General features: G+C 35.9%; 3 protein-coding genes across 3 annotated transcripts in view; all 3 read left to right on the top strand.

Annotated features, from left to right (window-relative positions):
* LOC100366335 (beta-1,3-galactosyltransferase 1-like) overlaps positions 1-25,124 on the top strand; it is a 414,782-nt gene that overhangs the window by 25,291 nt on the left and 364,367 nt on the right. The window lies entirely within an intron of this gene.
* LOC102800889 (cyclic GMP-AMP synthase-like) lies at positions 4,014-10,529 on the top strand. Its single transcript, XM_085498812.1, has 5 exons — positions 4,014-4,038; positions 4,672-4,739; positions 5,371-5,440; positions 8,593-9,199; positions 10,064-10,529. Exons 1-5 carry the CDS (start codon positions 4,014-4,016, stop codon positions 10,527-10,529), a joined length of 1,236 nt encoding a protein of 411 aa, XP_085354938.1.
* LOC100375732 (uncharacterized) lies at positions 15,586-23,997 on the top strand. Its single transcript, XM_078012132.1, has 10 exons — positions 15,586-15,769; positions 16,892-17,052; positions 17,786-17,855; positions 18,092-18,132; positions 18,994-19,084; positions 19,601-19,920; positions 20,931-20,947; positions 21,524-21,738; positions 22,230-22,304; positions 23,915-23,997. The coding sequence occupies exons 1-10, from the start codon at positions 15,586-15,588 to the stop codon at positions 23,995-23,997; spliced, it is 1,257 nt and encodes a 418-aa protein (XP_077868258.1).

The following is a 25,124-nucleotide window of genomic DNA, read 5'->3' as shown; positions in this document are numbered from 1 at the left end:
ATGGCGGTGTGTTGTAAACCAATTTGGGAATTAATAATGTCTATCTGTGTAATTATATTTTTACTGAAAATGTCTGGCACATCAAAGTTACACATTCTGTTGAGGTGAAATCACATTAAGACAGCTATAGTAAAATACAAGCAAAATAACGGAGATTTGCTCTTAATGAATGCCCTTGCTAATATTTTAATCAAGCAAGTTCTAAAAGCGAAACATTAAAATAATTTAGAATCATTACGGTTAGTCCGACAACAAACTCTGTAAAGAACAAATCCTAAAGTATAGATATCTTGACACGTGATTCAGAAGTGTTCACACATACAATTCTAGAACCATTAATAAACTGCACAACCAAAAAGTAATTATATAATTCATATCGGTCAGTTATATAATATAATGACGATCAGCAATAAGGATGTAAACGAAAGAACTAATGTTCCTGACGTTGAATACTAAAGCCAATTAATACAACCAAATATTTATTTAATTGTACGAAAGACTGAATACGAAATATTCGACTGAACAAGTAAAATATTACACAATATTACCTATCGTCACTAATACAAAATATACGTAAAAAACTTACCAAGCTGAACAAATGTAATATTAGTTTGATAGTTTATGACAAATATTAACATTGACATGACAGTTGTTTCAAATGTTTGCAGATGTACAGGTGTGTTTTTCTATGCTAGATTAGATAATACTTACAATCAGTATGGTATGTTACTGTCAGATATCCATTAAGCATTTCTGAATGAAAGGCCAGAAATTAATAATTGGATAGCACTCAAAAAGCTTTCGAGTAACGATTTATTCAACAAAACCATGTTCACTTTAAATTAATAAAAATAGAAGAAGATGCTCTATTCTTATAAATGTTATTTCCTGCCTGGCTCTATATTTTTTGCGTTTGTTAAACTGACAGAAATTTGACAGGTTTTTTGTGGTCCATTACGCGGTCTTTCTCTTTTCATTTGAAGTGAAACATATTATGAAGCTACTAAAAAGTTTATTTTTAAAACATTACCGCATTTTCTGTGTCTTAAAAACTATTGAACATTAATTTACTGTTGAACAACAACACCAGTGTCAGATCTAAGAAATACACATAGTGGATTCCACTTTTTCAGACACGACGTTGATATTATTATAATGCCGGATCTAGTAATGATCATATATGAAAATTAGTAATGGGTACATTGTCATTGACGATAACTATATAATTTTTATTTATAAAACTAAATAAGAGACAAGTTGTCTTTTATTTAGTTTTATGCGTCATTCAAGATGGCGGCCCCCATATAGTAAATATCGTATTTATTTTATTATCACGTGTGCGCCAGCTGACTGTGCACCGCCCATATTTTACTGTAAACTCGTTAACAACTTCACTATCAGCTAGTTCAGCAGGGGCTACAAAATTGAAGTAACTTTACTAAGTAATAAATGTTTTCCATTTCCAGAAAGGACATAGGTCACTATCGTGGCCTAAAACTTGCCATTTCTCATGGATTACAGTAATTTTCTTTTAGTAATACAATAAAAATTAAATTATATTACCCGGTATTATCAGTATAAATGTAAACAAAAATATAAATAAAAGAAACAGAGTACAGAATAAGAGTAACAAACCTTCTCTCATTGTTTCCAAATTTTGCTTCTGTCTCATATTGCGTTCAACATATTCACCTTTCTTCAATTTTTTTTACCAGTTCTTCATTCTCAATTTTATTTAGAGAACGTTTCCTTCCAGTATGTTTCTTTGCAGGGGGGGGTTCTATCTCCTTTTCAACAGCACCTGTTTTCTGTACAATTTTGATTATTGGCGACTCCTTCACAAAAGCTGTCTCCTTCTGTAAAACATTCACTGCAATAACACACCAATATTACTTTAACACAATCACAGAAGAAGTAAAAAAAACACATATAGCATATGGCAACAAACATCCATAGGTGTGATTGTGTTAATACAACAATTCTTACAAATTTGCAAGTTAAACCAATACTAACTATCAGTTCTATATTTTTATCTTGCAATAATGATCCCTCAATGGAACCTAATAGTGGTCTCTCATTCTCCCACAGGGGTTGTGTATTGATAGAATATGCTTTGGTTCCATCAGTTGTATTTTTCACTAATCTGCTGATTTTCACATCAATAGATGAGGCAATTTCACGTTTATCTGCTTCCTCTTGAAGACCAGCATATGAGATAATATGTTTGAGACAACACTGAAGATTAGTATGCTCCGTAAACATAGGCACCCTAATTCGCTCTTTTCCAACAACAAATCTGGAACTTGTTCCATATAGCTGATAGGTCCAAATAATAAACTACACATTATATGCACATCATCATTTTGTCTTGATGTAGGTTTCCCTGTAGTGAAAATATACCACAAAATGACTATCATGACTAGTTTAATATAACACCATGAAACAAAACGAAACAATTATGCACATGCGTAATATGGACATTCTATGCGACTTGTGTGGCAAATTGAATACAAAAATGTCTTATTAATATAATGCATCTCCTTTGTCAGAATCAATTAATACTCAAAAATATGTAATATATTTCAGACCAGAAAGCTGAAAAACAGGATTTTGGAGATCATTTTAGATCATCGTATACCACCCAGCAAACAACTGAATACACGTGATATATTCGATTCGATTTCTGTACATAGAAAATATAAATAAAAAACATATTCACCGGAAACAAATGAACAGTTAGATAAGTGAATCTTAGTACCATGGGGACTGGTGAAGTTCGTACTTTTATAAATAGAATTCTGAAAACAACTTACCTCTTCAAGTTCTGTCTCCCCGCGTTGTTGATCAATGTGCTCCGCTATTGTTGAGTTGTCAACATCATAGCGTTGATGGCGGGCTTTATCAATCGCCCAATTGAAATTGAATTGAGACCAACCCAAGTCACGTAATCTGTGCCTTGCTTGACAGAATAGTATATTTTTGTACGCAAATTTTAAATTACTTCTGATTTTAGCTCTAGACAGCACGAATGGTGTTGTTTTGAAAGTGTGCTTCTCCAAAATATTTTAACATTATCTTTTATTCAGGGTTTGTCGAAATTATGATATGTTCCTGATAACATTATCTACGTGAATGTTATTCATATACATATGCTGCTCATTAAAAACAATAATGTATGTTTTCTAAATAATTTACTAACATGATAACAATGGCTTATCTCCAACCATTCAACAAACAGGTGTATTTTTTTTTTATAAAACATACACTTAAATAATTATGTGTTGACATTTAAAAAAAATAATAGTTAGTATTTTTTCATTTCAAGTTTTATTATATTTTTTTCTGAACCTGACCTTCTTAATTTATCTCACTCTAACATATGCAGTCGTTACCTGTTCTAGGGAGAGGTGCTCGAGATAGAAGTTGAATACGTGAAAGAATGGTTAATTATTTGGAAAATTATGACATTTATGTGCACAAATTTCAACCACAAATTCAGGTCTGCGTACTGTCTAAAAGTATGTATCTACCACGGATTATCAAAATAAGATGTGTAGTTGTTAAGATATCGGTGGAACAGACTGACAGACACAGACAAGCATATTTAAGTTCATGAGCAAATGTGTCAGAACACTGTCTCGATTGATTCCATACAAGGATTAGATCTCCATATTTTCCTCATTGGGCAGAAAGAAGAGTATAAGCTTAGTCGTTACCAAGCTTTAACTAGGTAATTTGTTTGGTGATTTGAAGGTATCGAAGGAGTCACCGGCGGTATTTAGTGCAAGTCGCGCGCAGGTTAAAACTCCTACTCGTGACTTCATTAGAAAAGCCATTGAATTGTGGGAAAATCAATGTTTATCAACACAAATATTGAATATGCGCGGCGCGACGACTGTGTTATTAAACCTAATGAATTACCTTTTTATATTTTAAACTTGCTGGATAAAAATTACGATTCAATTGACGCGAACATTGATGATACACAGAAATACACGAAAATAATTTCCACAATGCCGAAATATGGGTGTGAAATTGGTAAGTTTATTCCAAAGCAAATGCGAGCTGAAAGGGGACAACTTGTGTAAATTCGTTGGTCTTGAGGGCGTTGTTCATTAACATTAAACAATCAAAATCGATTCCCGTTCCGCTGCAGATCAACAGTATAACGTACGTTATTAGGCGTAGTTATTAGAATGAGCTATGCTAAAGAATAAGAGCGTGAGTGTCCTCACTGTTAAAAGACGTTCATATACGCTATGATGGTGTAAGAAGTAGATATTATCACACAAGAATGTGACAACCCCATGCGGAGAATATAGAGATATTAGAGCCATTCTCAGTTTTCTTTATGAACTTGCTCCGCACACTGGAAATGTCATGTAACAATACACATACATTCGTGGAACACCCTATAGCTAACGAAGGGAACTGTTAACTTCCAATTGTTAAAAAAAATGAATGCAGCTGATTTATTTACGACTGATTATAAATCTTATTTAACGTATTCTTTCTTTGAAGAAAGTTAAACCAGTCTTCCTTCGGGATAATGGTGCATATGCGTTATTCGCTGATTATAGTCAAGTACGGCATCCATAATTGCACCGAGAGATCAAAGAAACCGCACATAAAGCAACTTTCTATTATAATAATAATAATAATATTATAATAATAATATTTTGTGTTCACTGCGGGATATTGATGTGAAAAGCATAATAACAGATATTAATGAAAGAATGGTAAGTAAAATGTAATTAATACTGCAATATATAATAAGCGACAATATAAAATAATAAAGACAAGTTTATAAGATGAGAAAATATGACTTATTATTTTGCGTTTTGCAGATGAAAAAAATCAATACTTTCGCCCACTCTAATAAGTATAGCATTTATGAATGAATTTTCCTGACTGAACTGTTTTTTGTACATTTAGATATTTTATAAAGCTGTTTTAAAAATTACGTCGCCATAGCGTTTGACAGTTGAGCAAGAAAATGTTTTTCATCTTCGATTTTATCAAATATTTTTTCAGCAGTTATGATTGTTCTAAATAATCATGTCGATTACTAACCATATACTTCACCAGTCACGCATGCTTAGGTTCGTAGCTACGATGTTTCACGGGTGAATTTTCAAAATATCATATGATTTTTTTTCTCGCTGACAACACTTGATAAAAGTATATTTGGTGTCCATTGGTGTAATGTATGAGACGGGTTTGAAAGCAGTGTCTTTTATTTTAAAATAAAACACGATTGGAATATATATTTCCGATTATAATATTGCTATATTTAAAAACTTTTTTTTCAGGTCAATGCTGTTTGCGTGTTTTTATCTATGTGCCCGTGATTCTATGTTTGTCCTATAGCCACCTGTCGTATCATTAGGTTGCCAGGAAGCAAGTCAGAGTTTAGCCGTATGCTCAAACAACAGTGTTTGTAAATAATCATATACTATCAGGTCAGCGTATGCCGTCACACGATATCAAATGAGCTAGTACCTATTCGCTATAGCGCTAAGTCATCCACGTCTACGGTTGAATTGAAGCTATTAATAAAGGGTATTTTTATTTCATCGACGTGTGTCTAAAGCAAGAATGTAACCGATATATACACGATTAATCAAATTGATTTGGAATGTCATTTTCAATTATACGCCCATTATACGGTTTACATTAGAAACAGAAAAATCCCAACGCTGTACAATCGATATTTTATTAAATGCGCATGCGTCGACATTGCTATTTCGTCGTGACGTTCGGCCGTTCAGCTATATTTGTGCTTCAGTGGGAATATAACGCTTCAAGAATCACAGAACCGTGCGTGTTTTGTACACGAGCGAAGCTTAGTGAGAGGTAGGTGAGACGACACTTTCGATATGTGCTCTCTTTAAATGATTTCAAAATCGAACCAGATGTTTTTCATTGTGTCAGGGAGTTGGTATTTTGGTGACCCTTGTCAGTATTAACTGTAGCTGTGGTTATGGTTACTCTCAAGTGCTCCGTGTTGACATAAAGGCGTGCAATGTTTCTCCTGACTCACACATCGTTTCTGGCTTATATAAATAGACTGTCCTACTAAACACAGACTTATATAAGCCATATTGTTTTTAATTCTGATGTGTATATTTGCCTTTCAACTCCACTATTAATAATCGTCCCGCATTCTGGGATGTGTATCTGATCGCATGGCAAGTTTTTACTTGTTCGACTTTTCTTTTCCAAAGCTGAGTTTATATAACAGATTTATTTTCCATGGCGACGGAAATTTGTAGACATTAAAATCAGTAACAAGCAAAGTAGTGGGGTTAAGTCGAAAGCTTCAAAAGTGGAGGTAGGTGTGAATTGATGTCAGGTATAAGAAAGATTATTTTTTTTTTACAACCTCAAAGCACATATGTATGGGGGAAATGCTCTTCGGATACTAAGAAAGTAAGGAAATAGCTAAAATCGATAAAAACGTGCCAGTTATCACGTCTGCATTTTATCGATTGATAGTAAATTAGTAAATTGAAGTGGCACAGCCATCGTGCTTTATAGAGCAGTGGCCGTGTTGCTGCCTTCAATATAAATGCGGTGGCGAATTGTACAACGTTTGTAAACTACAGCGAAGCATTAAACCACGGTCTCAGTCCTGTATACCACGACATTTTGCACACTTTACACACTAGCGTCAGCAAATTTGTATATCTAGTGGATTGTGAAAACTTAATTGGTGCATCCAGATTCAGTGATGGTTTATTGCCATTATATGCCACCTTCATTTTATATGTACATCTCAGACATTGATATACGTTTAAAACATAGAAAATCATATACTAATGTGATATAGCGCCCGATACGGTATACTTGCAACTGTGGTAAGATAAAATAGGACCCAGGAACTTGTATACAGCGACTACAGATACATTGAGCGTTGGGGAAAATTCTCACCGGTTTGAATTTTATTAGCGTAGTTGATTGTAAGTGGAAACGTTGGTATACGTAAAATCGCCATATCATTTTTGAAAAATTGGATTTCTTAAAGGCACATGTCGAATTCTGTTGACAGCAAGATCTACCCTACCGCTATTCACGTTTGTGGCCTATCAAAAATGTTTTGTTGTTGTTTTTAAATGTTTTGCCGTCGAACGGGAGTTAAAGCGACGACTTAGGGGCATTTTTATTTGCGTGCATGAGGAGGTCCAACTTCTGTTCACTATTCTAGGAAGCAAAACATATATATTTGATAATTTCAAAAGGGGTTACGAAGGTGTCTATGTTGGCGCCTCCCCCATTAATCCGGCGAGCGTGTTATAGTTACCGACAAACTATCATACCCTGGTGGTCAGAAGTCAGAGTTGTATTCGTAGATGTGGATATTGCTAAATCAGAACTATATTAATATGGATGTACTGATACAATAGAGATAGTGGTCAAAGTTGTGATCGCGGATTGATAGACCCTACTCGGGCTGATATCAATACAGTTGAGAATGAATATACGAGTTGGGATGTTCCATGTTTTGTGAAATGTAACCTATATTAAAGTTTATTGTTAGAAAACATAAATTGTTCGGTAGTTTTTGGGACGAGTTGAGATTTTCCATGTTTTGCGAAATGTAACTACATGTACTATTAAAAAAAAAGTCAAAAAAGCGTTCGATAGTTTTTGGGACAAAATAACAAAACAGTATTTGGTTAACACATTCTAAAATATAGTAAGAACGTTAACAGTCACTATCTGTTGTCAGTATCACCCGTGCCAAATAAAATCATATATCCGCTCCAATCTACCTCTGCTCCACGAGTCGACTAAGCTACATATTTAATAAGTGATTTATACCTTCATATATCGTGTACAAGGAACAAGAGACGATTGTCCGACGCAGAGCTTATTTTCAGACAGATTGCATATTTAATTAGCTGGTAGTACACATACCAGATTCCGTTAAAAGTCGTAAAAGATATACGCTGTATGCGTATTATTATTCATTATTAGAACAAAGTGCGGTAAATCACTGCACTGTTTATCCAAATTTATAGAACAATAGTGACGCATTCCATATAGGAGTCTTGAAAACAAGGGTTTCGCAATATATACATATAAGGTGCACTTGGGTTAGACCGTCAGTCGTGAGACAGGTTAGTTTCCTACTGATAGGTATAGTATATGTATATAATTTATTAAACATTAATTACTTGGAAGCCAGTTTATTGCTGCTTATTAACTAGTGATTATTTTGTTTACAGAATTGTATTTATTATAAAAGTTCATACCAATGTGGTACCCAGGTAGGAATACGAATTTATCATAATATTGTTTTATGATTTTATCTTTTGTTGTATCGACATGTTGTTGATTTAAATCGCCTAACACCAACGTTCAAGTGGTACTTGGTATTTTTTTACCGTGGATGTTAAGTGCGTTGCCGCCGCCTCCATCTTGGCCGAACATACATTGCGATAAATTGGCAAAGTGCCAAGTAACAAGTACAGAACGGTGTGTATATGGTGTCTTCATTGCTTAAACGTGTTGCTCAGTGACACGTTTTTTTGATTACTGATCATAATTTCAGATGGACCCCCTTCACATTTTTTTTTTGTTTTGCAGATAAAGATATCCCAGTGTCAAGACTGGACGAGGCACTGGTAACTTTCTGTCGTCGTGACGTAGACATACCGCCAGGAGACATGGACGATGCTAAAGAGGTGCTACAGACTATTATCGATGCGGTACGACCGACATTTGAAGAGTTGGTTATCAAGAGGTACAACGTTCCTATAACAAATTGGGTCTATACCGGCAGCGTATTCGAGGGACTGAAAGTGACAAAACCTGACGGATTTGAAGTCATGCTGGTAATGGATGTGTGGCACCCTCATCGGCGAAACCCAGCGCGTGACCAGATGGCGATATTCCACGGCCTGGAAGGTTACGACTATATTAACATCACCGAAGGCGTAAATGACGGATTCGGTAATTTCGCCTCAAGCGTCGACGGTACCGGCACAGTCCTCCATTCCGGTAAAATAGCCAAGCTGTTTCAAGGCATACTGGAAAGAACCTTGAAGGCAGCAAAGAAGGATTCTTCATTGAGGGGGATGGACATACGTGTGGACAGGACCCATCCTGCTCTACACGTCACTTATCGAGACAGAAATAGACGACTGAAACACCTGAAAGTCGAATTTATTCCAACAATCTATCATGTTGACAGGTACAATATTCTAAAATATCATAAAATTCACTATAATGACTAGAATATCATGTGGTGACATATGCCAGAACTAGTGACAATGACAAGAATTATGTGAAAAAAAAACCACATAAAAACAGAAACACAAAATAGGCCCTAACCCCAGGACATTATCACAAAAACACACGAACAGATGGTTTTATATTTGAATAAAGACGTTGAAACACTGAAACAAATATCGGCTATCTGGTATTCGTATAATTTCCTTAACTTCAATAAATTTGATTAGGACCCGCGGGAGTCAACATCCATGTTTCACTACTTTCAGATCTCCGCAGTCACGTGTTAACCCTCAGGTGTTTTAATTTTAATATGCTACTATAAAATAATTTATTTTAGCTAAAATTAATTTTCGCTGAGAAGACATTCTAACTTTTTTTGTATGAATTTTCCGTTTTCTGTTTTCTATTATATTTGGATAAAGACGTTGCAACACTCAAACAAATATCGGCTATCTGGTATTCGTATAATTTTTCTTAATTTGACGAGTTGAAAGTAAAACATTGTAAACAAAAAAATTTCAGTGGATTGTATATTCTCTGATTAATCGCATCAGTGAAAATAGCGAAAATAAAGTCCAAGAAAAAATACTCTAGAAATCTTGTGTTGTTGGTAGAAGAAATTAATTATTCAGATCGTTCCCGCATGCGCAGTAAGCATGATTAAACAGTTGTTAATATTTGCTGACTAATGTCTAAGCTTAGATTATTTATTTATTTATTTATTTATTTATTTATTTATTTATTTATTTATTTATTTATTTATTTATTTATTTATTTATTTATTTATTTATTTATTTATTTATTTATTTATTTATTTATTCAGATACTATTTGGCGCAAACACTTGTCTATGATGATGCAGAAGGGGCGATAGGAAAATGGCGAATAAGCGATATCGACAAAGAACAGCACATCTTAAGAAACACGTCGGCGAGTCAAATCAAGGTATTACGGATAATGAAGGCGTTCTGCAGAAAAGATCCTTCCTTGGCTTGCATCCATCCATATTACTTAAAGACCATATTTCTCCATATGTTAAAAGACTACTCTGGTCCAGGCATCGATTGGTGCATGTACGATACTTCTCGCTATTTCAAAGAGTTTCTGAAGAGGTTGTTGGTGTGCATGACACGGACTAAATTGACCCATTACTTCATGCCAGGTCACAACCTGATGGCGCAATTCATGGTCGAGGTGTCAGAAGATACTCTGAATTTTGCCAAATCACGTATTGACAGTTTCCTGCATAGCGATGACGAAATCATCCGGGTACTTCAGCGTTGTCATTAGAATAAATATGGTTGGTTTTCATTGGATAACTGTCAGGGAATGTCTGTGAAGAACAAACCCTGGGACTACTAGTAGCAGGTTTCTGAATCTGATTTTTTTGACAGTTCTCAAATCTCGGGTGTATTATCAACTATCAGGTGAATTCCGATTCAGAATGTATTTTTTTTTAGTTAAAAAACACTCAGTGGGAGTATTACTCTTTATGGGAACTAGCCCTTGTGCTGTATGAATGCCACACTTCCTTGCAGAGTCTTCGAGCTTATGACCTGACCTAGGGAGCCACAGAAAACCGTAACAAGTGGGACGTTCTCTGACGACTACCTAGCTTAGTGATAAAAGACCCATAGTCCTTACGAAGGAGAATGTATAGGTGCATTTTCTTTATTTTAGGAAACATATTTAAATATATTGGAAGTCAATTATTCTTTGTCTTAAAATATATATACAAGGATAGATACATTTTTAAACTGACATTCCTTTTTTAGCATATTATTACTGTGTATTTTAAAATGACGTTTCAATAGTAATAGTTTCTTAAGGAAGCTGATACCGTTGTTAATCGTTTTGATTAATGCAGTGATATGCATAAACACAATCATAAACAATTCCACGCCTTGATCCTGCATTGGAGAAGATTTCATCAACGATCTACTCAGGCTTGCTAGTATATACAATGTTGTACAATTTGTATAGTTAATCACAGATACACTCGATTATTCAAGTGTAACAGCCACACTTGTGGTATATTGTATATATTACGATTAATATCGACTATTAACTCTAAAGATATGACATATTAGTATGTATAAACGAGAAAAAGTACGCATGAATGGAATCTGGGCAACAGTGTGAAACATAGAGGATCATGAACGAAGAGTGGGAATAGCGCCACCAACGTTATTCAAGAAGTGTTTGGTTTTCGTTATTAGAACTCAGGAAACTCCATGAATGTTTTAAGAGTGCAAACTGAAAGCAGAATCCAGAAAACAAATATTGCTATGTTTTACTCAGAGCTAATAAAGTATAAGGTTTTCGGAAAAGCTCCTAAAACATGTTTTAAGATTATAAATAAAGCAATGGCGGTCATTTTGTCAATTTTCCAAACATAGTTGTCCCCTTTCCATATCCTGAATTGTTGCGCAAACATGAAGATAACAAATAGCCGGACACTATATATCCATAGTGATTTGAAATCGTCACTTTATATGTCGGAACACTAACCATAGATGATTTGATATGACAACATCAGTCAAATTTCCAAGCAGGTTCACTTACTTCCCCATCAATTTGCAAATCCTTGCGCGTTATTTTTTATCAGCTTACGGACAACTTGTATGGAATCCTGATAATATGTAATGAATGTTTATTAGTCTTTTCGTAACTATTTGAGCTTTTAAATATGGGATTCAATATGAAAACAACGTCGGTCAAATTTCCAAACGAATTCGCTATATTCCCCACAATTTTAGCACAACTTTGCGCGCTCTTTTTAACAGATTACGGAAAGTTTTTTTTTGACGTTGTAGTAGCTAATTTTTACTGACATTTCGTAACAACATTAAAACTTTATATTCAAGACTATTTTCGCGACTTTTTAATCTTTCAACTATGTGATACAATATGAAAATAACATAGGTCACATTTTCAAACAACGCGATCTATCCCATCACTTGTCACATCTTTGCTCACTGTTTTCAAAAGTTTACGGCTAGATTAAGTTGAATGCAGGAGCCGATTTATTTCTGACATTTCGTAACAACGTTAAAACATTTCAAATTCAACAACATTTTATTGACATTACGAAAAAACACATTATAAATTGAGATGACTCGTATGAATGCGTGTGACACAATTCCACAAAAACAACTAGATATGTTGGTTGGTTGTACAGTTGGTGTCGCATACAATTACTAGTCACGCTCAACGCAGTTTAAAATTGCCATGGCAGTCGGTTTGACGTATTTCGAATTGGAGCCATTAATGGTAAAAGGTGTTTTGAATTTTGTATAAAAGTTGAATGATTCAAAAGTTGGCCTATGACCCGCACATGCTCGTGCAGCAGTCCACTAATGTAATGAGCGATTGGGGGGCTTTTAGTCACTTTTCAAGTTTTCAACTCTGTGATTTGATATGACAATAGCATCGGTCAAATTAGCTAGCAGCTTTGCCAACTTCCCTATCACTTTGCACAACTTTGCTCACTGGTTTGTAACAGGTTACAGACAGCTCGTATGGCAAACTGATAATATGCAATGAACGTTTAATGAGTCGAAACTTTTTTGAGTTTTCAACTACGTGATTCAATATGAAAACAACGTCGGTAACATTTCCAAACAACTTCACTATCATCTCCATTATTTGTCCAAAATATTAACGACATCACAGTTACGAGAATCAGATCTTAAATAGACCATTTTCCGTTCACTGCAAGAATCACGCGTTATGCGTGAAATCGAACGTAAAAACAGGACAAACAAAGGTCATAGCGTCGTAGTCGCGTCAAACATCGCGTGGGATTCGACAAACGCGAAAGTATTTCGGAGACATTTCCATGCTTAATAATGTGCTGTCCATATTTGATGATAGGCAATTTCGATTAAGTAAGGGTATTCGGAAGCAATATTCCTCTGTCGAAGATCGGCCGGACAATGTAAGCTACGAAATAAAGAAATTCTAGTTCAAAATCAATTCGTTCGATTTTTGCGGCAGACGTTCGACGCGCGTCTTTCATGCATATCGCGAGATCTCGCAATTGTACGGAAAATCACCTATTGACATTTGCTATTTACATGTGTGTAACGAAATTCAACAATAAAATAATACGCTTATTGGTTTGTTCGATTTGTCTGCCATGCAAGTACTAGACACACTCAAGACAGTTTAACATTCAAATGGCAGAGCATGTCCACGGAGACTAGATATCATTACCATACATACCAGAACACTGTGATTTGATATCAGCATTTTATATTGTGGAACACTATCGTGAACATAAATAAGATCAATTTATATAACATCTATGACCCGTTTTACAAACCATGTTATAAGTATGCTTTCTCGTTTGATGATTTCTAATTGCCACACAAAATAAATAAAATGTTTACAATGGGATTTGTGCCAAATTGCTTAAAATTATTTACGAGACTACGATTGTTTAACTTTGCTTGCCCCAGGCAAACTCCTTTCCCAGTACACATCTGAACTTCACCAACCTGTTGTATTGTGTGTATGTGGTGTACGGAAGGACACAATGCGTCCTCGCAACACAATACAGCGTAATAAAACACATCTTATACGTAAAGATAATGACGTGGTCGTTTGAGGTCATCGCCTGACATTCTCTAAAAAAGTCTAGTCAAAAAATAGTACATTTAGTTATTTTACAATTAGATTTATTGGAATAATGTTTGCTAGTAAATCTTAATATTCTCGGTACCGCGACCTTCATCCAAGTAAAGCTCGTTCATATAGAGACAAGCGCGCAATCGAAGCGAAGCTTGGCAATGTCACGGTTCCTCCTGTACGCAGAGTTGGGGAATAAAGAGGCGGCTGATTTGATTTTCTCTTAATTATTCGGGTGACCCAGAAAAAAAAAAAAATAAAAAAATAAGTAACTATAAGGAGAGTTTTTTATTTGAGTTGAAGTTTATTGTGAGTGATTGGTACTTGTTATCATAATGCTGGCGGTGGTAAGATGATCAACATGGGATTAAACCTGAGGCACCCCGTAACACGACACACCTGTTTGGTGACTGTGTTCTTGTGAAAGCTGTTTGGTCACACATTTGCCGCAAAACCCATTATCTTTGGAGATCACATCTATTCCGATCTCTTAAAAAGACGGTGATCACCGCACAACCTGCTTTTGAATTTCCTGTACATATAAACAAAAAAAAGTATTTGCCTGCATTGCGCGTGTCTGATGGCCTCCATTTCAAACACGACGCAACGTAGACACCAATGCTCTTTAACATTATTTTGAAACATGTTTACCACAACACAATTATTATAAACAATGTATATTTCGTACTTTATTTCAGTCAAATGTATTAATAATATCTGAACGTTGTAATACCGTGCGAATCTTTTTTACAAACGTCTCGGAAAAAATGAGAACCATGACGGCAGGCATGCTTGTTAAATCTATACCAGTGTGTCCAAGTTCTACCTACATGAACTGTGTACGCACGTCGTTGAACTTCGTCTTTTGTTTTATTTCATTATCTGTTTAAAAAATAATCTTGACAATAATACGTTATATAAATACAAAGAAAATTGGAACTTGCAATGGTGACCTAAACTTTCCGTTGGTTGTCATGGTTCCCCACTGCTAAGAAAGGAATCATGTTCTCATTACACAGTATCGGACGAATCCTTTACCTGTACACATACTTGATGACAGAAACCTGTACAGCCCGATTACAGGCCGCATTCTCTGCGTTGTACCCATGGCAACATGACGGCATAGAGACCCATTTAACCAATGCCGTTACTTTCAAATAGAACACAATAAAGGGCGATTGGTCCAGTGACTTGACTTTGTTCACCTGTTTATTGTTTCGCTGCTAGGACGAGATGAGCTGCCGTAATGTTTTATGTCAACGTCCAAATCAGTGAGGCCACTGTGGCGTCACAATACGTGTTGTCCATACTGTATTGTCGGCGTATAATTATTCGATTTTTCGCGCGAGAGGTTACGAGTACCTCGTAATTTAAAAGTGGCTAACATATGGGAATTCTTAATTAATCGGACTAGTAGGCAGCGTCGAATTGTGGTCACTATATGATGAGCGATTATATATAAGAAGTTAAAGATAGGTCTGCTGGACGAGCCTTGAAAGGTTTGAAAAAGAATCGCTCTTTGTTCATACTATATAAGTGATTGTTCACGCAGTTGCAAAATCGAACTGACGCCGCAAGAAAGCGTTGAAGAGCAAGGTACTTCGGAGTTAAGTTCGGGTTCAACCAAGCGGAAAACGACGAATCTGCGACCAGCAACAATTTAAAACACTTCAGCAAAGAGAAGTCTTATATAACTATGCCTAATATAGAAACCATGTCAGAGAAACTGCGCCAAGTCGCAAGGATTTACCTGAAAATACTCCACTCCTTTTACAGCTTGTACAAAATGTTAAAAATACAGTTGCCAGCGAAGAGCATCCGCTTGGAGTCCAGCATGTCGCATTTGGGAATTTTCTTCGAGAATTTAAACGCGGTTCCAGATCTGCAGCTGACTCCCGGTGAGTGCAATTAACAGTGGCATACTATTTAATTTTTTTGTTATGTTCATTGCATCGCTGAATGATTTATACCTTATCCCTCTCAATATAGCAATAATTGATGCCCTGTGCCAATTTTACGATGCGGTGTACTTCGGACCAGTTTTAGTGGCCTTAGGATGCACGACACAAAGACGGCTATAAAACCCTATTGTTTGAAATAGGACAAACATATATGAAGGATTAAGTTCATTGTTCCCGGTGGTCTATCGTAATCACCGAATTGTGTATGTATATGCATATTTATCGACGCAAAATATTTCTACAGTCCACTGACAATAAATAAAATATTTTTTTAAAAAAATAGGTTGTTTTTTCAACGTAATTCTGTATTCCAATGTAAAGTTGTTTGTATTCGTCTTTTGTTAGAGTTGATAAGACTGAAGTACCAGTACTCATTCGAGCACGTGATTTGCTGACTGGCTGCCTATTATAGTGTGCAGTAGATCATAGATCACTGTCAATTTTGATCGGTTGATATAATGACTTGTTCATATAAACCACATTTGTAATGTGCAACTAGAAGGTGAATAGTGTATGGTCGTGTTTATGATTCCTAGCCTAGTGATATGCAATGTGGTATATAATGATATATATGTCGGTTATATATAAATATATATTTGGAAATGGTCAAAATGAGAATAAAGTATTTACACGTGGCCTAGAATCACGGACACGACCGTTTTTACCATGCACACCGATGGTGCTTGTAGAGTAATAAATACATTATTAACTATTGACATATAATTAAGCATTTTACATTTAAACGAGAAACGACCTTCTTGTGGACAGCATTATAAGTGAATCGGACACTACTTGTCAGCTTCATAAAACACTTGAATTTTGACCAACTTATCTACGCATGCGTAGTAAATTCCAATCGGTATGTGAATTTACTACGCTGCTAGGTTGGAATATTTTCCAGCGGTGTTTGTGAAATTAAAACAATATTTATTGTTTTCGACTGTGTTTCCTTTAGGTGTGTACATCAACTACATCATGTACACAACCAAGTTTTTACTAATATATTGGCCACTTATTTGACTGAACTGTCCAGTGTTTGATTCTAGTTCTATTTTATAGATATTGAAAATAAACTACGGGAGCTAAGAGTGCGGTTGGAGGAAATCGGACGGCTGATATTTGCCGTTGGAATGAATGACAGCAGTATGGTCGGTGATATAATGACGGGTCAACGGGTGGCATTGGAAGAAAAAGCAAAAGAGTTCGCAGTTCTACGCAAAGTGAGTTAAGAATGGGAACCTATTTGATTACCTGTATAAACCATAGAGTTGTTTTCTAAGGTCTATGTATAAACACACTTTGTCAAAATCAAAACTAGTTAAAAATAGGCGAATTACATGGTGGCAAATATAGTATTATATTGTCGAACGTACGTAATTATGTCGAGACAGTTCTTTTGTTGTTATTATCATGCCAAAGACAGTGTTTTGTTTAGTTTAGTTTAGTTTAGTTTTGTTTTGTCTAATATGTTATGAATCAATCTAGATCAATGGATGATTTAACCATTTCTAGTAATAGACGAATAGTTTAAAACACTAATACAACATGGGCAAAGTTAAAAAGTTCGAATGGACATATGCAATAAAACATTGTTTGGATGAAATATCATGATCACAATAAATACCGAACACACACTAAATGTAAATAAACCACCACGTCAACGTGCGTTCGACTCGATATAAGATAAGTAACTTTGAACCTCGGCACAGCAATTCATGTTTAACTTTGTTTTAACGGACGAGAAAAAAAATATTAAATACATGTAATACACCCAGGTCTGCATAAATTGGTGAGTGTCACAGTGCATACGACGTCGGCTACACGCTAACTTAAAATATAGTATCATGGGATACATGGGCTGATGGATATATATATATATGATGGCGTCAAATCCGTAAAGCTCTGGTTCGCATACTTATTATAGTACGCCTTTTCGCTGTTCGTTTTTTCCAGAATTTTTTTAACGCGGCTGCCAGAAGAACCATCAATCCAGCAGCGCAACAACTCATCAAGAACGAAGATGGTACGTATCAAGTGTTCATATGACGTCATAATGTCACAATTATCCAGTAATAAAACACGGAAGTAAAAAAAAAACGAAAGTAAAATTATACTAAAACAATGATGGCGCTCATTTTGTTCGGTCATTGTGTTTGCCGTTGCTAATCATGAGGTTATACATGAGTCTTAAACGCCATGCCCAACAATTTCATTATGTGGACACAATTGTAAATGTGCTTGTTTGTTTGTATTTCTCAGCTCAGATAATATGGGAGGAGTGTTTCGGGAGCAGTAGACAGGTGGGTTCCTTGTTATTTGTGTTGTATCTTATACGACCGTATCGTAATTTCTCGCAAGAATCATTGCGACACCTACGTTATCTTCACGTAGCTGTGCCGCACAATAACTGCCAGACTTGGTGGGTAATATGCGTGACGAAGGGGGTCGATTGTGTGACTTCATCCGGGAAACAAAATTCCTAGAACGTTGTTATGGTTTATTGGAAAAGAAAGAAAGTTATTTTCAGACTTTTTTAAAGGGTTCGAAATACCTTATTAAAAAAAAAAAAAACTGGTGTATAATTTTCCCTAGTACTTATGTGGATAAGTAAATCAATACCGCCAAGTTTTAAAGTGGGGCGGGGATTTTTAGTCTGAAATGTTCGCCCAGGTTCCCTAGTACAAATAAATCCACTGAGCTGTGGAACTAATGTAAAAATGTTGCCAACCATTTTATTATTGTGGTCAAAGTTTTTATTTTACACCCAACAAATTAGTAACATGTAAAAGTCTCTGATGAATAATTGATATGCCTAGTTATGATATTTTTCATCGTGCATATTTATTTAAAAGGCAACGTTTTTTTTTCTTCAAAAAAATGAAACGCGTGCTTAATTTCGCCACTCATCCATCAAATCATACTGTTTCTTTAACACTCTGACCAGTTCGTAAATAAATCAAATTTTGAACGATATTGCTTACACCGCGTCATTTTATAATCAATGATCAGACCTAAGTTAACCGCGCTTTAAAATTTCAGACAAATAGCACAATGTATGATCTTGCTTCCATTATTTTCTTTTTTGTTATTTTAATATTGAAGTTTAAAAAGAATAAAAATTGTGGATTCAAATTGGATAAGGTATTATTATATAAATACAGGTGCAACTTACAGCATTCTACAGTAAAATCAAAGAAATCCTAGGAAAAGAACCACCGTGTACCATGGATGACTTGAGACCTTTCTTTGGAAGTAAGTAGATGATGTAATAATAAACATATATGCATTACAGATCACCTAAATGAGACAATGGATTCAGTATCCATATTCCATTAAGTAACGGCAGTTGTCACCATAGCAAGACTCACACTACCTCCCTTATTTAAAAGATAGTTAGTCGATATTCGGTTGCCTATGCTGAAATGCTGCGGCATTCGTAACACTCGTCACCGTGACGTACGCCTCGTGCCATTGTATGTAAATAAGGAGGCGGAAAGACCTGCATTGTTTATTTCACGATAACCCGGCTTTCGCCATTTATACACCTTCCATATTTTATTTTATTGAAAAAAACACCCACAAATAAACAAAAGACTGTATGCCACCGTGGCACGATTTTTAGTCTACATTAAAAATAAAAAAATGCAAAATATTAGGAGAAAAAAATAATCAACAATTGTAGAATACAAATTGTTCATTGAATGGAAAGTGCGTCCGCTGAAATATATTCACCAACCGATACCAGATGTTTGGTGTTCGTTTCTTTAGGTGATATGGTTGACTTGAAAAGTTTCAACGTGTTCGTCAATATCGGGAACGCCAACCACGTGTACGCCCTCAACGACCAAATACTCGTCGGTCATGGTAAATCGGTGACGAGTTTCCTGTCATTACAACGTCGACTGGGTCATTTACATACTCCGCTACTACGTCACAGGGATGCACAGCGAACTGAACAAAAGACGAGCAGGAAGAAACCATCAACGGAGGTAACTACTACTATAGCGTCGGCTTCGAACTGGAATCCTCAACCACAGACAGATCGATGGTCGTGGATTCGGTCGAAAGTCACACGCTGGATTAACCAGGTAATATAATATATATATGAAAAAATATGTGGAAAATATTGGCAACAAATGTTTACAAGACATTGCAAGCATTACCGAATAGAAACTGTGTACATACCTTATATACATTGTATCTCGTATTGCTAGGGCCGTAACGCTATAGGAACTGCTCCCTCACATCGTGGCCCAGCGCTCTCGGCTTTCATCAATCAAAACAAAATGCGCCATTCTAAACTACGTCGTGTGTTTGAGGTCACACCGTGGTAAAATTGTAATTACATCTATTATATGATAATTATTTTTTTTTTGTCTTTTATAAAAAAAAAATTTATTCATATATTTTCCCAAAAAAGTACATTACTTCAAAATAATCTTACATGTCAAAAAGATATACAAAAAGATAATTAACAACATAAAATGAAGCAATATATGATAATTATATGATAAAACCTTTATGGACCGTGACTGGATACGTGACCGTGACTTTTGCCCATCTTCACACAGCATTGAAAATAATTTATCCATCGCCTGCAGTTTTCATTTTTTGTCTAACATTTTTGTTTACATTCATTAGTGCAATTATAAAATATGAAATCTGCAATGATCGTGTACTAGTATGTTACGTATATATGTATATATTGCGTCGACTTTACGTCATTTCTGTGTCAGTACAGACACATTATACGAGTGTCAGTATCTGTCCCGCGCTTAAATCCCATAGACGTAACATAATTGTCAATTTAGTGCTAGAGCTAACAAAATGTTCATACTCTTTGAAGTCCTGACAAAGTCGGTGATGTCTTCTTTCACAAAATAAACTTACTTGTTTACTTTACTTGTTTATTTCAAATATTTTAATCAAAACCAGTAAACAATGTGAAATTGTTTCAATTTGGTTCATATTGGAAAAGGAATTGTGGAAAATACATTAAAACGTTGCACACATATTTTCGTCTCAGTGCATTTATTTTGCGCCCTCTGTGTCCAATTAAACAAATTTTTTAAACATGTTTTATTTTGTTTTTCAACAGACAACCGAATTGAGCAAGTAAGTAGTATATGTGTTTGTTATTGTTTTATTACAGTACTTTTATGATGATTTAGATTTGATTAAAATATCTTTCAGCGTCATATTTCAACCTTATTCTTGGTTAGTATGTTTGCAAAATTTTCTGTATCATGAAGGCAGCTAGTCATTTGAAAATATATGACGAATATAGTATAATTTCAGTTATTTAATAATCGATTTGAATGTTACACTTAGTTTTCCGGTGAGGGCGCACTAACTATCGCCGATCATTTTTGGCTAAGTAGAACAATATGAAATATACAATGTGTGGCTCTGTGGTACGCGACATGTTTGATTACGTCATCAACATGTAGACAGCATTTGTCAGCATTCATACGTGACCAGCCAAATCACTTTCTAATAAATAGGTACGTATTTAGCTTATTTAACTGATTATGACATAATTTTCTGCGAAAGAGGGTGGGAAAAATGACGGAATTGACGACGTACTTCGACATATATAACGCGTGACACTGAAACCCACAGATTAGAATATGTTTTCAGCATACATGCTGTCTTACATTCATCCGAATTTGTACAAATTTCACACTGCAGGTATTTCTACGGACGTTGTGACAGACAGGACGTAGACGCTGGTCTCCATAACGACACACCCGGGACGTTTCTAGTTCGGTTTGGAGACAGACCTCACGAAACCAACCAACTATGTGTATCCTTTGTGCACGTCATGCCGTACAAACAGGACAACAGTTGGAAGGAATGGTTCATGCGAAAACACGTGCCAGTACATCAGATGATACACTATGGATGTGAGTTATTTTGTTGTTCAACGCACTGGTTGCGCCCGCTAGCGACGAAACACTTCTAAATGTTGCAAGGGACTCCGTTTACAATATTAACTTTATTTTTGTTCTGATATGTGGTCTGTCCATCAATAACAAGTGCACATAAAATCGATATCCAAAACGTGGCCCGTCCGATAGAACTGATTGAATTTATTACAATTTGGTTACAGTGATACTTTAATAAGGGTATATGATGAAAGCCACGTGAATTACTTTGTCAATAAACAGCGCAATACGCCAGGTTTCATTCGACATAATTTATTGTTAGCGAAGTTACTCAAAATTTGAAGGACTACGTTTTTCTGACAATACAATTTACTGTGGAGTACACACCTGGGAATGTAAATCTCTTTCTATGCAGTCACGTGGTTTATCACGCTGAACATACGCTGCGCTGTGAAAGAGGAAAACAGGCGTTAAATTCTCTAATTACGCCCTCTTTTCTATTCTGTTAGATGTCGAAAGCATGTCGGAGCCAATCACATGGGAGGAAGGACTGACCCATCGACATAATGTCTGCCGATACCTAGGTTAGTGTCACGTTGAAAGACACACTGCGCATGTGCAAACACTACTGTTATCTGGTTGGTTTACAGCGCGCGCTACGCTATTTGTTCAGACACCGTATAGGCCGACAGCATTGATAATAGTTTCCTAAATTAGTGTTTCATTTTACGTGTACCCAGAATGCATTGCTGTAGTACCCTATTCACTCTGCCCTTGAGCCATAAATCGTGGAAAGATAAAATATTCTATTTACTGAGTAACTATTTTTTTTTTAACTATTAGTTACGCGGGAGGGTCGTCACCTGCGCACGCGCGGGAATTGAGTCCCAAGCGACGATAACAACACACGCCAACAACGCAAAGGATCATGGGAAGGCGCTTGTTTGTAAACAATGACACTCTATGGCCATCTGACGCATGCGCTGGTGACGACACCCCCGCTTTAAGTGATATCAGTGTATTGAATAGCGCTTCTGAAAAGTCACACCAAAGGAGAGTCCTACACAGTAAAACAAATCATGAATTACCGCTCATTCAACTAGCTGATATCTTGACCCAAGCATTATTTATTGTGATGTCTCGTACATGTATATTCAATTTTTAATATGTTAAACGCTGTATTTGTTACCATGGTCCCTACAAGTTACTCATGTCGAAATCATATATATCATTTGTGAGCACGTTTTTGAACCTCAATGACTAATGCTAACAATTTTGAGGAGTATACTAAAAAACAATATTTATAGTGAATTTGTACTTCCGACCTCTGTGAGGAAATATCGTGCATACGACCTACTAATTAGAGACTGGGCCCCTATGTCATGGGATTGCTTGATCGTCATGCAGATACGTGCCAACGTTTCACAGTGCGCGGCGAATTGTGAGAAAGGTCATATTCAAAAAAATGCGTATGGCTATTTAATTTAACGTTCAGCGTCGTAATTGTGTGTCGAAATGACATCAAAGCGGGAGGATGGTCACCTGCGCTCGCGCGAGAATTGAGTTCCAGGCGACGATAACTACACACGCTAAAACGCAAAGGCTCATGGGTAGACGCTTGTTTGTAAACAATGACACGCTATGACCATCTAACGCATGCCGTGCGCAGGTGACGACTCACCCCTTTTTAAATAACCGCAATTCGGCCACTTGTGTCCAACTACGGCAACCATACTGTCACGTGGTTTGGTCATGGGCTGCTAAAATAAGATATCACCCATGACCAAAAACGATTGAGATAGTCTATGTAAACGTAACAGTTTGGTTGCATTAGTTGGACGGCAGAATTTAATGTCATTTCGATTCACAGCAGTTGCATGTGCTAGACGTAAAAGCCATACACAAACATGTTTTATTATGACCTTTAATTTATTACTGTGAATTTGTCTTATTTTATTACAAAATGCATCCTTGAATGATTAAATGGTGTAGTTGTAGGGGTTAATTCTCTCATGACTCAGACGATGATACATAATTTATCATCATATCGAATATCCATCGATGTAAATGATGTCAAGTCAGACCAATCACAAAGCAGTGTTATGAAAGCAGGGATTGCATAACCGAGAAATATTTGACATAAGTGTAATGTGATTCATACCCCCGTCATATATTTTTGTTATTTTTTTCCCAGTATTCCGTGAATTTGAGAAGTTTCTGGCCGCATGTACAATGGCGGAAAATATCAATTGGTCTGAGTTTGAAATGAGAAGCTGAGTCGGTGCATCACGTATGTTTTGTGGATCGTTTGTGGATATTTTACTGGCTAACTTCGGACTAAAATATAGTTCCAAGGCCTTAGAAACCGTACCGGCCATACCGGCTATGGCCAGATCACTTCTCCTTCGGCCCACGTCATCATACACCTCGGACATACGGCCCTCGATGGATGGCCGGACCAACTAATTTTTGCTTCCTACGGCCTTGAGTTCTCGACTAAACTGTGTGTTTTTCACAGATTGTTATTTACAGCGTTCGCCTGGAACATGACACAGCGCCCTCAGTTGGTTTTACTTCTGAGATGTTTAATATTGTAACTTTTGAATATAGATAGTTAAAATAATAATAATTAGTTTAACATGGATCGTATTTTGTTTTGTAAAATGTGAAATATATGACAACTCGGATTAATTTAATACCAGTATGGTATAGCAGCGCAGATTGTCCGAGGCGAAACCGAATGAGGTAAAGTTTATATACTTACAATATAAAGTAGCCTGTATATAAAATTAATTGTAAATGTAAATTAAGCAATATCTGACATCTTCGAAGTTCTTTGACGTGAGACGTAAGCATGAGTCAAAGTTGTCCGGTCGCCCTGTAAAATTATGACTGAATAGTGACGTCACTAATTACACGCAACCAACTGTATTATGGCGTGTGGTGATGTCGAAAACAACTGTGGAAATATATGTATGTTGTTGTAATGTATCTTTATATTAAACACCGGTAATAAATTGGATTTATTGTATTGATACCTGGTTATTTCGTTGGAGGGATGATGTAACAAACATTTTGCCGACGCACCTTTTTTAAATAAATACAAATATGGCAATGTTCTTGACTGAATTCAACGTTGAAATGTTATTAAATGCACGTCGTTGTTTAAAGTGTCAACCATTTAAAATCATGGGGTGGCTGGGAGAGTGTGACCAGTCAATTTTTCACGGTTTCTGTACACTTTTATTTTCAACAGTACTTTTCTGCTTCCATTTTTCCCTCTGCACATTTTTTAACAAATCGTTTATTCACCCTCATGATTTCAAATGGTCGAGCCCTAAATGACGTAGCATCATCAACAACTTCATGTTTTATTTCAAGGACACGAAGTGTATATTTAACAA

The sequence above is a fragment of the Saccoglossus kowalevskii genome, chromosome 5 (assembly GCF_978046115.1).
Source record: "Saccoglossus kowalevskii chromosome 5, keSacKowa6.1, whole genome shotgun sequence".
Lineage (NCBI taxonomy): Eukaryota > Metazoa > Hemichordata > Enteropneusta > Harrimaniidae > Saccoglossus > Saccoglossus kowalevskii.
Note: the sequence above shows the minus strand (reverse complement) of the source record. Positions and strands in the feature narration are given on the sequence as shown.

Coding starts and splice junctions, on each gene's coding strand:
- LOC100375732 (XM_078012132.1), top strand. CDS start 15,586: ATGTCAGAGAAACTGCGCCAAGTCGCAAGGATTTACCTGAAAATACTC. Junction 15,770..16,891: donor AGATCTGCAGCTGACTCCCG/GTGAGTGCAATT, acceptor TCTATTTTATAG/ATATTGAAAATAAACTACGG. Junction 17,856..18,091: donor ACTCATCAAGAACGAAGATG/GTACGTATCAAG, acceptor TGTATTTCTCAG/CTCAGATAATATGGGAGGAG.
- LOC102800889 (XM_085498812.1), top strand. CDS start 4,014: ATGCCGAAATATGGGTGTGAAATTG. Junction 4,740..5,370: donor CAGATATTAATGAAAGAATG/GTAAGTAAAATG, acceptor TTTGTCCTATAG/CCACCTGTCGTATCATTAGG. Junction 9,200..10,063: donor ACAATCTATCATGTTGACAG/GTACAATATTCT, acceptor TTATTTATTCAG/ATACTATTTGGCGCAAACAC.